This window comes from Phoca vitulina, unplaced genomic scaffold (assembly GCF_004348235.1).
Source record: "Phoca vitulina isolate PV1807 unplaced genomic scaffold, GSC_HSeal_1.0 scaffold13, whole genome shotgun sequence".
Lineage (NCBI taxonomy): Eukaryota > Metazoa > Chordata > Mammalia > Carnivora > Phocidae > Phoca > Phoca vitulina.
The window spans coordinates 1083616-1097358 of NW_022589716.1; the positions used below are offsets into that span (position 1 = coordinate 1083616).

The following is a 13743-nucleotide window of genomic DNA, read 5'->3' on the forward strand; positions in this document are numbered from 1 at the left end:
TCAGGGTCCTGGGATCGAGCCCCACATCGGGCTCCCTGCTCAGAGGGAAGACTGCTTCTCCCTCTCCCTCTGCTACTCCTCCTGCTTGTGCATTTTCTCTCTCAAACAAATAAGATCTTACAAAAAAAGAATCATCACCAGTGAAGCATAATCATTCCCATTTTATAGATGGAAGCCTGAGGTGACTCTACCCAACACATCCCCTGCCACAAAAGAAACCACTTCAGGAGCTCTGGGGATCGAGTTTGCTGAGGAAGGTCTTCTTCATGGCAGTCTTCAGCTCCTTGTTCCTGAGACTAAAGATGATGGGGCTGAGGAAGGGTGTGAGGACCGTGTAGGTGATGCCCATCAGGGTGTCTCCTTCCAGAGACTGGGGAGCCTTGGGCTTGAGGTAGATGACAGAAGCAAAGCCATAGTGCACAACCACCACAGTGAGGTGGGAGGCACAGGTGGAGAAGACTTTGTGCCGACCCTCAGCTGAGGGGATCTTCAAGATGGCAGCCACGATGAAGGCATACGAGAGGAGGATGAGGAGAAAGCAGCCCAGCAGGGCGGTGATGCACACCAGACCCACGCCCAGGGCCACTATTGGTACATTAGTTCCACAGGCCAGCTTCAACAGTGGTGGCACGTGGCAGAAGAAATGGTGGACCTCACGGGGTCCACAGAAGTTGAGGTGGAAAATGGCTGTGGTCACCACCAGCCCCATGACTGAGCCACCAGCCCAGGACCAGGCCACCAGGGAGGCACAGCCACGGGGGCTCATGAGCACGTTGTAACGCAGGGGGTGGCAGATGGCCACGTAGCGGTCATAGCCCATGGCAGTGAGCAGGAGGGAGTGGGTGAAGCCGAACATGAAGGAGAAGAACATCTGGCTGACACAGGCCGCAACGGCGATGGTGCGGCTGGTGGAGAGCAGGTTGGCCAGCAGGCGCGGGGTGATGGCCAAGGTGTAGAGGATCTCGGAGATGGACAGGGCACACAGGAAGAGGTACATGGGCGTGTGCAGGCCGCGATCGCTCCAGACAGTGGCCATGATGAGCAGGTTCCCCAGCAGGGTGAACAGGTACATGAGCAGGAACAGCAGGAAGAAGACTGGCAGGAGATGTGGTGGGAAGGTGGAGAAGCCCACGAGGATGAATTCAGACACGGAGCTGTGGTTCAGGCCCAGCGTGGTGGCCATCACTGGGTGGGGAGAGAGGGAAGGCAGCCCGGTGGGCAGGAGCTCCGGGTCTGCGCTGAGCCCGGCCCGGAAGGACTTCCCGGAGGGAGAGGGGGCCCTCACCCTGCAGACCATGGCCAGTCCCTCCACCATCTGCTGCTCATGATGACTGTCAGTGATCCTTGGAGCTGCTTGGGGTTCACGGAAGATTGTGAGCCTCAAGTGCATAGTACAGGGCCTAGCGCGTAGTAGGAACTCAGGAAATGATGATAATAGTAATAGTAATAATAATAATAATAATAATAACTACTATTTTAAAATCTCAGTGGAAGGAACTCAGGGTCTCTATTCAGCCACACCTGGGTTGAGCCCCTCTTCAGAGCTTGTCAATGCCTCCAGCCATGTTTCTAAGTAGGAAGGGAAAATTAAAGGAAAAAGCAACAATTCAGTCTTCTTTTTAAAAAAAGTTATTACGCAAGGGTCTCCAATAAAAATTTTCAAATTGGAACAATCTGGTGCTGGTTGGAATTCCATCTTTGAAAGGTTAATGCACGGGCGCCTGGGTGGCTCAGTCGTTAAGCGTCTGCCTTCGGCTCAGGTCATGATCCCAGGGTCCTGGGATCGAGTCCCACATCGGGCTCCCTGCTCGGCAGGAAGCCTGCTTCTCCCTCTCCCACTCCCCCTGCTTGTGTTCCTGCTCTCGCTATCTCTCTCTGTGTCAAATAAATAAATAAAATCTTAAAAAAAAAAAAAAAAAAAAAAAAGAAAGGTTAATGCACATCTTGCCATTACTATCCCCAGTCTGCTGCATCAACTCGGGGCTGTTTGCAAGGCTTAGCAAGTATTACGTGGTGGCTTTTTTTTTTAATGACAAAACTCTACCATGTTATCCACATGAGTTAAATAAGTTTGAGAAGTTGTTTTAAAACAGTGCTTCCAACAACTACACCAACAGCAACAACATTGGGTTGGTTCCTTAATCTTTTTGAGCCTTAGTTTCCTCATCCCTAAAAGGAAGTTGATCATAATAATATCTAGCTGACAAAGTTGTTATAAGGATTAAATAAGATTATACATATAATGTACTTACTATAGGGTGTGCAATAGATAATAAACACTGGAGAAGTTAAGAGTGAGGACAAGCATGAGTGACCAGAATCAGATTCTCTTAAAATGTAGCAACTTATGGTTGTATCTCTCTTTTAATTGGGTATTTAAAACATTTACCTCTTTTGTAATTACTGGTGTTTTAAGACTTAATTCTGTCATATTATTTAATACTTGAGCTGTTATATATATATATTAATGTACATAGCTAATATATACTTACATAGGTATATTTAATCTGTACAAATACACACAGACACATGTACATTCCTATTTACTACACCAAAAGCAAACAAACAAAAAGAAAAAAAAACCCAAACACTAAGAGCATGTAATTATCACCATAAAGGACCCTGTGTGAGGCCATAAAGGAAGAGCAGGTACATTCCCAAGTACCAATATTACAAAGACCCAGGTATCTGACCATTTGGCAATGAAACTAAAACTTAATAAGAAGAGGATAACTCAAAATTCCCAAATATTTAGAATGTAAATATTAGGTTGAACCATTTGACATTACCACAGTTACATAGTACTCATTAATCTTCAGGTTGAAAGGAAAATTAAGATGGTTTCACTTATTTGTGGAACATAAGGAATAGCATGGAGGACATTAGGAGAAGGAAGGGAAAAATGAAGGGGGGGAAATCGGAGGGTGAGATGAACCATGAGAGACTATGGACTCTGAGAAACAAACAGGGTTTTAGAGGGGAGGGGGCTGGGGGGATGGGTTAGCCCGGTGATGGGTATTAAGGAGTGCACGTATTGCATGGAGCACTGGGTGTTATATGCAAACAGTGAATCATAGAACACTACATCAAAAACTAGTGATGTACTGTATGGTGGCTAACGTAACATAATAAAATAAAATTAAAAAAAAAAAGAAATACTAAGAAGTGCATGATAATGAAAAGTTGAAATAACTAAATGAAATGGATTGTGTCCTGGGATAGAAAAAGGATATGAGTGGAGAGCCAGAAAAATTATAGTAAGATGTGTTGTTTGCTATATAGTGTTATATACCAATGATCATTTCCTGGGTCTGATCATTGTCCTGGGGTTCTGTAAGATCCTGTCATTAGAAGGGGTTGGTGAGGGGAGGATAAGAATTTTTTGTATTATTTTTGCAACTTTTTCATAAGTTTAAAATTCATTAATAATAAAACATTACAAAATAAGATATCACTCAAAGTTGTACAAAACCTGTCAACAATCTAAACAAGAACACACAAGAGCTTCATGGAGAACAATTAAACCTCTATTAGATAGAAAACATGACAGATCATATAAATAAATGGATGAAAAGAAAAGACAATATAATAAAGATGTTCATTCTCTCCCATATTTAATCTATACATGCAATGTAATCTTTGCAGAAATATCCAGTAGGATTGCTTGAGAAAGATGATAAACTTATTCCAAAGAGTTTATGAAAAAATAATGACCCATGAATCACTGAGGAAGTCTTGAAATGAAGAGTGAAAAGAGGTGGGGGGGTGGGGGAAATTGCCTTCTGAGATACGGAGACATTCTACAGAGTCTTGGAAACAAAACAGTGTAGGATTAGTGCAAGGACAGACGGATGACCAGTGGTTCCGAATGCAGACCTCCGAAACAGAGCCAGCCATTTGTATATGGTTAAAGTCACACCACAGATCTTTTGGAAAGAGATGAATTGTTTAGGGGTTGCTGTTGAGGAAAGTATCTCTGTACAAACAAAAACCAAAACTAGACTCTCAATATCCCAATGAAAAGAGAATCAAGATAGATTAGTAACATAATTGTGATAGATAAAAACCTAGCTAATGAGAGCAAGTATAACAGGATCTTTGTGCTCTAAGAACAAGAAAGAAGTTCCTTAAACAGAAAAAAAAAAAAAAGCACAAACCTTAAACAAAAAAGATTGATGCCCTTCTTTACTACATAAATCTTACATCAGATTTATGAATCATATTAACAAATAGCATCACGGATAAAGTTAACAGATGACAGAGAACAGGGAGCTATTTGCAATATAAGTAAGTTCTAGAGTTCTGCTGTACAGCCTAGAGCCTATACTTAACAATACGATAGTGTGCATTAAAAACTTCTTAAGAATAGGGATGCCTGGGTGGCTCAGTCAGTTAAGAGGCTGCCGTTGGTTCGGGTCATGATCCCAGGGTCCTGGGATTGAGTACCACATCGGGCTCCTTACTCAGCAGGGAGCCTGCTTCTCCCTCTGCCTGCCGCTCCCACTGCTTGTGTTCTCTCTCTCTCTCTCTGACAAATAAATAAATAAAATCTTTAAAAAAAAATAAACTTCTTAAGAATATAGACAACCCTGGGTGTTATACGAAAACAATGAATCATGGATCACTACATCAAAAACAAATGATGTGGGGCGCCTGGGTGGCTCAGTTGTGAAGCGTCTGCCTTCGGCTCAGGTCATGATCCCAGGGTCCTGGGATCGATCCCCGCATCCGGCTCCCTGCTTGGTGGGAAGCCTGCTTCTCCCTCTCGCACTCCCCCTGCTTGTGTTCCTGCTGTTGCTATCTCTCTCTGTCAAATAAATAAATAAAATCGTAAAAAAACAAAAACAAAAAAACTAATGATGTATTGTATGGTGACTAACATAACATAATAAAATTAAATTAAATTAAAAAAAGAATATAGACAACAATATTGTGTTATAATCATCAAACGTGCTAAGAGATTAGATCTTCATTATTCCTAACACAAAAAAGAAATAATTATTTTGTGACCTGATTAGAAGTGCTAACTATCACTGCAAGGGCAATCATATTACAATATATAAACATACCAACTCAGCATGTTGTACACCTTAAATTGATACAATGTTATCTGTCACTATATTTCACTTTTTTTATTATGTTAAGTTAACCACCATACAGTACATCATTAGGTTTTGATGTAGTGTTCAATGATTCATTAGTTGCATATATGTCAATAAAAAAGAACTTAAGATGATAAATTTTGTTAATGTTATTAACACACAAACACACAGAGGAAGGGGACACAAGGAATCTTTTGGAGTTGATGGGTATGTTTATTACCTTGATTGTGGCGATGGTATCACAATTATAGGCACATATGTCTAAACTCATCAAAATGTATACATTAAATAAATGCAGATTTTTGTATATTATGTATACTTCAGTCAAACAAAAAAAAAAATCCACTGACAAGAGACCAATATCTAGAATCTACAATGAGAAAAAAGAGAAATGAGAAAACCAAGGAGAAAAAAGACAGGATCATGATAGAAAGCGAGCAATGCGGGGGGGGGGGGGGGCACAGGAGATTTACAGCTGAGGAAATGCAATAGGCAAGCAGCAAACAAAGACATGAGCAGTTGATTAGCAATTAGAGGAATTCAATTTAAAACAGCAACACTCTGTGAACAGTGAGTACAGGCATCCCCTTCCACCTGCTAGAGCAGCAAGACTTAGAAAGCTGGATCTGCTATGTGTTGGCCCAGATGTGAGGTAAGTGGACTGCAGTCACTCTCGAGGGTACTTGGTGGTTCATGGCCAGATTAAGGGGACACTTACCCCAAGTCCCACAAACACTGCTCCAAGGTCTCCATCTGAAACTCACACACAGCTCAGTGAAGGGACATGGTCAAGGCCATTCACTGCAGCATTGTCTGTGATGGAGAGAGTCGGGGACAGTCTAAGAGACCCCCATCACCTGAGGGCGTGGAAAAGTAACATGTGGTGTGCGTGAACCATGAAGCTCTAAACAACATATAGGAAAAAAACAAACCTGACATCCACATAGCAACATGGATGGCTCTTAAACTGTAGCTCTGGGTGAAAAATTAGAAAAGAAGTATATGTATTCAGGGCACCTGGGTGGCTCAGTCCGTTAAGCGTCTGCCTTTGGCTCAGGTCGTGGTCCCAGGGTCCTGGGATCGAGCCCCGCATCGGGCTCCCTGCTCTGTGGGAAGCCTGCTTCTCCCTCTCCCACTCCCCCTGCTTGTGTTCCCTCTCTCTCTGAGTCTCTCTCTGTCAAATAAATAAATAAAATCTTAAAAAAAAAAGAAGTATATATATTCATATTTATACCTGTATCACTGATACATATATATCTCAATGATACATGCATATATATAATGATACACATATCTATCATATACATATATTACATACATTTAATGACAAGCTTTCAAGTACTTACCCAGGGGCAGGGCTCACCCCAATATTACAACACTGCTTCCATCCTCCTCACTTCCTCCCCCAGAAGATTGTCATTAAGTTTTATCTCAGATCCATGGTGAGCCAATGCTTGGAGGACCCAGAATCCCATGTGGAAAACGGACAATTGGGCTGAGTGTCAGAATGGGGTCCCTCATACAAGAAAGCAGCATTTGTGGGCTACAGAGGCCTGGGGAAGCCCAGCAATTCCAGGAATACCAGTCTCAACTCCCTCTCTGCCTCATCCCTTGGCCACCTTTCTGACTCTGACTCCCGGCCTCTCTGTGCCGTGGCTAGCCCTGGCTCTGGCCTCATTCCCTGTCTCCTGGTGAACTGTGCCTGCCCACCTCACCTTTCGACTCCACCCCTCTGCTGGCTGCCAGAGTCCATCCTCTGAGACACATGCACCGTGTGGAGTCATGCCAACCCACGGTTCAAATCCTGTGTCCTCACCATGTGTTGGGATAACCAGAGAACTGCCCTCATGGGTTCCCTGTGGGGATTTGATGCCAAGTGATTAGCACAGAGAAAGTTCTCAAGGAATGCTAGTTGGCATTGTGGTCATTTTTTATCGTCATTATTGGGCTGGTTGTCAGTCACCTTTCTCTTCCAGGTGATGCATATTGGTGCCAAACCCTGTTCTGGGGTACCCTTTGTCTACACTGTGAATGCCCCCTACCCCAGGGGTATGTGCTCCAAAATGTATAAATGGTACCAAAAAAGGGGGTCTCTCTTGGCTCTGTGTCTCTGTCTGGCACTTGTTCTGTGTCACCCTTCCCAGAACAGCACCTGTGCAATACTCTCCATGGGGCGGGGGGTGTCTCCAAGTGACCTGTATAGGTGTGACTTAAGGGAGGAGAAAGGCCAAGCCCTCATCCTACCTATGGGCTCTCAGCCAGAACCCCAAGCCAGGGCACACTTGGGCTAGCTCCCACATCCTGCCCCTGTGCCCTTCTTTACTCCTCGAAGGGACACTATTCAACCCACTCAGCTCTCTCTGCTTATGCACCTGTGTCAGAGACTCAAGATCGGGCTCCCAGGAGCATAAGCAGACAGAGCTGAGCACCGACACACAGATACACATGGGTTCTGAAATACACACTGTCAGTGAAACCCAGGAGACACTCGGCCAGGAACAGAGACACTGTTGCTCATTCTGCACCCCTCCACTGAGAACAAACCAGGTGCCTGGAGCTTGTATGGGATGGAGATAAGCCAGAGACACACAAACAAGGGTACCATGGTGGGTTGAATAGCATCCCCCTCCAATTCATGTCCACTGGAATGTCAGAACGTGACCTTATTTGGAAATAGGGTCTTTGCAGATGTAATCAAGGTAAGGATCAAGGTGAGATCATCCTGGATACAGGTGGGCCCTAAATCCAATGACTGGTGTCCTCACAGGAATAGGAAGGGACACACAGAGGGAAGCAGGCTATATGAAGACAGAGGCAGAGGCCAAGGAATGCCTGGGGCTGCCAGAAGCTGAACGAGGCCAGGAAAGATTCTCCCCTAGAGCCTTTGGAGGGAGCGTGACCCAACCAATACATTGGGTTTAGACTCTAGCCTCCACGACTGTGAGAGAATAAATTTCTGTTGTTTAAAGCCACCTGGTTGTGGGACTTTGTCACAGCAACCACAGGAAATGAATATGGACAAACACAAGTGCACATACACAAACAGTGCATGCAGAAGCACACACAGCACCGCATAAATGAAGAAACACATGTACATGGTGACAAACTCAGTGTCACCCTCTGGCTCAAGACCACTCTCCCCACGCCTGGTACAGAGAACGTTTCCTGCCGGGGAATGGACCCTGGCATCCCTGACTGCTGTGGGTCCAGGCTTTGGGGGAAGGAGGCAGTGTGGGCAGTAGATGGACTCAGTGCGGGATCAGGTTACTGGGACTGTAACCCCTCCTCCACCCCATCGCCCTCCCAGCCCCCTTCCTCCAACCAGAGCCTCCCTCTGCTTTGGCTTTCCATGGTCCCCATGCTTTCTCCCTTCCAGCTCCCCTCGCTCTTGCCACCTGTTCCTGGAAAACATTGCTGGAAAGAGAGTTCCTCTTGCCTTGCTTGCAGACTGTCCGCCTGGGATGCCCTGTTTGCAGCCGGGCCTGGGGCTAGGCCTCCTGCCACGTGCGGGGCCAACGGTGAGCCAGGGCCACAGGTAAGCCAGGCGGGAGCTTTATCTCCCTGGTGCCCTCCCCTGTGGCGGATTCCCAGAGGTCTCTCCCCAGAGTCTGGGATGCAGGATGCCAGCTCTTCGAAGTCCAAGGAGGGTGGCTGGGGCCCTGGGAATGCCCCTTCTTCTCTGGATCTTTCTCTCTCTTTCCTTCCTCCATCTCTCCCTCAGGTCCTTCCTCCCTTCTTTCCTTCATCCCTCCCTTCTTGTCTTTCATGCTCTCTCCCTCCCTCCTTCCTCCATCCATCACATCTTCACTGAGCTCTAGCTAAGGAACTTGGTCTGAATCTTGGAACCCAAAAAGAACACTGCTGTAACCCTAAAAGAGCCCTCTGTCTAGGGAGAAGCAGAGCTGGATGCAGTCGTATTACATTATATAAAATGCAACAGTATAACAATGTGTTATAATCTATAGCATATTGTAATTGCACAAGAACATTATTTACTCTTTACATTGAGTTGTTCACTCAATTTACAAATATTTAATAAACTCCTACTATGTGCCAAGCAAGCTTTTCCTTTTTGATACTATTTCAAAGTTCTTTCTTTGTTTTTAAAATTAGTGCCAAAAGGGAAAGGCATTATAATTTGTAAATGAAATTACACATCTTATAACCCATTAGCTTAGTAGTTGGAGCTACTTAGGCTTTAGCTGCAAGACTATTGTTATAGTACCAAGGAAAAAATGTTATATGTGCAATAAGATTGTGCATTTAAAAAAAATAGAAATAAGCAGTAAAAAGATGAGTTCAAAACATACTGTAACATTATTACATATGTTATATAATATATACTCGTACGTATATAGCACACAGATATGTATACACATCCATCCTGGTAGTTCTCTGGAGAACTCTGACTAATCCACAAATCCAAAAGAAAAAGAAGCCTTGTACAAATGTCACGTTTCCATCTAAAAAGATGAGTTCCAGATCTCCGGATCCCTGGTGGTTTTTCCTTTGTGGAAGTATTTCCACCAGGTCAGGCCCTGCAACTCAGCGTTCTCTCTGATGATGTGCATGTTCATGTATCCTTATTATAACGCAGAGGACCCATCACACAGGAGTTTTAGCATCTCTTCAGAGCTCACACGGTCCACACCAAGCACCGAGAATGTTGCTGGTATCTTCCAGTTCCTACTCCGCTGAGTTCATTAGGTGTAGACTATATGCCCTGGGCTGGGTACCTTACAGCTTCATGGTCACATGTATCTTCATAACACACCCCAAGGGCCTTGCTGCCAATGAGCAAATCCTACAGCTGGGCTATCAGGGCTCCTTCACCTTTGCTGATGGACTTCCAAGGATACTCAACCCTTCTCATGAGCGATCTCAATGCCCTAAGTCTTCTCCATAGAGAAGAATGACCTAAGAATCTGGCTTGAAACTAATTTTGTCATGAAACCAAATCACACAGAATGACAGGATGCCGTTTCACGGGTCAGTTTTCTAGGGCTGCTGTAACAAAGCACATAAACCTAGTGACTTAAAGCCACACACATCTATCCTCCTCTATGCTGGAGGCCGGAAGAAAAAATCAGAGTCACCAGGTGAGAGTCAAGGTGTGAGCAGGGCCGCGTCCTTCGGAGGATCCAGGGGAGAATCTCTCTCCTGCTTTCCCAGCTTCCAGAGGCAGCAGGCATTCCTTGGCACAAGGTTCCTGGCTCAGTTACTCCGATGCCTCCTTCCATTGTCACATCCCCTACTTTTCTCTGTGTCTGACCCTTCCTGTCCCCTTTTAGAAGGACACTTGCAATTATATCAGGCCCATCTGGATGATCCAGGGTAATTCTGTTTCAGATCCTTAATTGCATCTCATCTGCATGCAGTCCCTTTTGCTGGGTAAGGGAACATAGTCACAGGCTCTGGAAAAGGACATGTTAGGTAGCATTAGTCATTAAGACCAATAATTCTAAAATAATGAAATGGAACCCAAGGGTCTCATTGTCAGTGTTGATGTGACAAAGTGTCTCTGTAACTTCTCTGGAGTCAATGGTTCTCTCTGGCTGTGTGAGAGGGGTGTGTGCCTGGGGCTGCACCTGCCCTCTTTCCTGAAAGGTGTCTATTCCTTCTAATGACAGCTTTTCCCTCCCAGTCAGGACCACACTTCTCTCTGCAGGCACCTGAGAGGGATGCATTCCTGATCACCAACTGCACACACATGCAGATTGTAATGGATTCCTGCTTCACACTTCAGGGCAGAGTGGCTGGGGACAAATCATCTCTCAGATTTGCATTTTCTGCATTTTTTTTTTTAACATGTAGTGTTTTATTAGTTTCAGAGGTAGAGGTCAGTGATTCGTCAGTCTTATATAACACCCAGTGCTCATCACCACACATGCCCTCCTTAATGCCCATCACCCAGTTACCCCATCCCCTCACCCCCTCCCCTCCAGCAACCCTCAGTTTCTTTACTATGATTAAGAGTCTCTTATGGTTTGTCTCCCTGTCTGATTTTTTTAAAAATTTATTTGACAGAGAGAGACACAGCGAGAGAGGGAACACAAGCAGGGGGAGTGGGAGAGGGAGAAGCAAGCCCCCGGCAGAGCAGGGAGCCCAATGCGGGGCTCATGACCTGAGCTGAAGGCAGACGCTTAACGACTGAGCCACCCAGGCACCCCTCCCTGTCTGATTTCGTCTTGTTTTATTTTTCCCTCTCTTCCCCTATGCTCCTCTGTTTTGTTTCTTAAATTCCATGTATGAGTGAAATCGTATGATAATTGTCTTTCACTCTTTTATATATATATACCCACACCTTCTTTATCCATTCATCTGTTGATGGACATCTGGGCTCTTTCCATAGTTTGGCTATTGTGGACATTGCTGCTATGAACATGGGTGCAGGTGCCCCTTCAAATCACTATGTTTGTATCCGTTGGATAAATACCTAGTAGTGCAATTGCTGGGTCGTAAGGTAGCTCTATTTTTAACTTATTGAGGAACCTCCATACTGTTTTCCAGAGTGGCTGTACCACTTTGCATTCCCACCAACAGTGTAAGAGGGTTCCCCTTTCTCTGCATCCTCACCAACATCTGTCATTTCCTGATTTGTTAAATTTAGCCATTCTGACCAATGTGACATTCTATCTCATTGTGTTTTTGATTTGCATTTCCCTGATGCTGAGTGATGTTGAGCATTTTTTAGTATGTCTGTTGGCCATTTGTATGTCTTCTTTGGAGAAATGTCTGTTCATGTCTTCTGCCCATTTTTTATGGATTCTTTGTTCTTTGGGTTTTGAGTTTGATAAGTTCTTTATAGATTTTGGATACTAGCCCTTTATCTGATAAGACATTTGCAAATATCTTCTCCCATTCTGTTGTTTGCCTTTTGGTTTTGTTGACTGTTTCCTTTGTTGTGCAAAAGCTTTTTATCTTGATGAAGTCCCAATAGTTCATTTTTGCCCTTGCTTCCCTTGCCTTTGGCGATGTGTCTAGCAAGAAGTTGCTGCGGCCCAGGTCACAGAGGTTACTGCCTATGCTCTCTAGGATTTTGATGTATTCCTATCTCACATTTAGGTCTATCATCCATTTTGAGTCTATTTTTGTGGTTGGTGTAAGAGAATGGTCCAGTTTCATTCTTCTGCATGTAGCTGTCCAATCTTCCCAGCACCATTTGTTGAAGAGACTGTCTTTTTTCCATTGGATATTCTTTTTTTTTTTTTTTTTCCAGTATTGAAGGCTTTTATTTTTGCCATATACATGAGGGAAAAGAAGAAAGTGCTGATGGTCCTCCTCTGACTTACAGAGCAATTTTTAATGTATTTATATTGTTTAGAAACAGCAATCTTTCAATTTTAATATTATTTCTAAGGCAAGAAATTATTGGGATGACGAATCAGAGTCATGGGTTTCTCTTTAAAGTTTACTTTCTCAGAATATGACAACAGTTTCTAAAGTCTTTGGAATTTCTCTTTTTTTTATCATGTTCAGTTAGCCACTGTATAGTACATCATTAGTTTTTGAACTAATGATTCATTAGATGCATATAACACCAGTGCTCATCACAACATGTGCCCTCTTCAATACCCTGTTACCCCATCGCCCCACCCCCCTCCCCTCTGAAACCCTCAGTTTGTTTCCCGGGTCCATAGTCCCTCATGGTTCGTCTCCCTCTCTGATTTCTCCTGCATTTCAAAAATGTGAATAATAATAGACGTGGGTCATATCTAAATGTGCAAAAGTAATAATTTATTTTGAGATTTAGAAAAGTGAATGCACAGGAAACCCTTCCCACAACATTTGGCAAGCAGCAGGCACTCATATGTGATAGCCATTCTTACATTTATTATTATAAAACATCTTCTGCCTGCAGCCCAAATATCTGGACACAGCTTTGAGTAAGAATTTACACCAATGGAAAGCCCTCTCCCTCACATATATGCTTCTCAAACCCCAGCATGGAAGTCAGACAGACCTCCACGTGACTCCTTCATTCAGGTGTTGTATGACCTCCACCAACATTTCTCATCTGCATATTAGGAGTACTCATATCCTGACCTCTCTTTGTGCCATCTTGGCATAACACTGTGCCTACAACACATCCCCCAGATAGACTCAAGGAAACACAGGAATGAGAACTTGCTGTTTACTGAAGGTAATGTGGGGGGAAAGGGAAAAGGACTTCCGTAAGATGTCAGATAACAACCCACTTTTAACATTCTGTATGTTCTTACCTAATCACTGAACTGTCTCCCCTTTGTCTGTTTCTGCCTCTCTGTCTCTTTCTTTCTCCACTTCACATTCTGACATACTTGACTAAACTCAGATCAACATAGAAACCTCCTTAGGGTCTATACCCTCCAAAGACATTGAGGAACTATTAACAGTCAACCATCTCCTTGGAGACAAATAGTTTATGTTCTTTTGTGCATATGTTATAATTAAAAGATAATGCTTATACAACACTGGACAAAGTGTGTGATAAGAAAAGCCCCAATGCTGGTGGTCTCTATTATTATGCTTATTTCTGTTTATCATTATGGTGGAGGAGGGAAGGTCCTCCCTTGCTTGTCCATTCAAGAAAAACCATTAGCATCCATGCCCAGACATATCCATGTGATGTCTCCCACCAATCCAGAGGTAGACAACACAT

The 13743-nt window shown here is 44.0% G+C and overlaps 1 protein-coding gene across 1 annotated transcript; it reads right to left on the reverse strand.

Annotated features, from left to right (window-relative positions):
- Positions 1-223: 223 nt before the first annotated feature.
- Positions 224-1183, reverse strand: LOC116637075 (olfactory receptor 10H1-like). The gene has a single exon (XM_032412274.1). It carries the CDS (start codon positions 1181-1183, stop codon positions 224-226), a length of 960 nt encoding a protein of 319 aa, XP_032268165.1.
- Positions 1184-13743: the final 12560 nt, after the last annotated feature.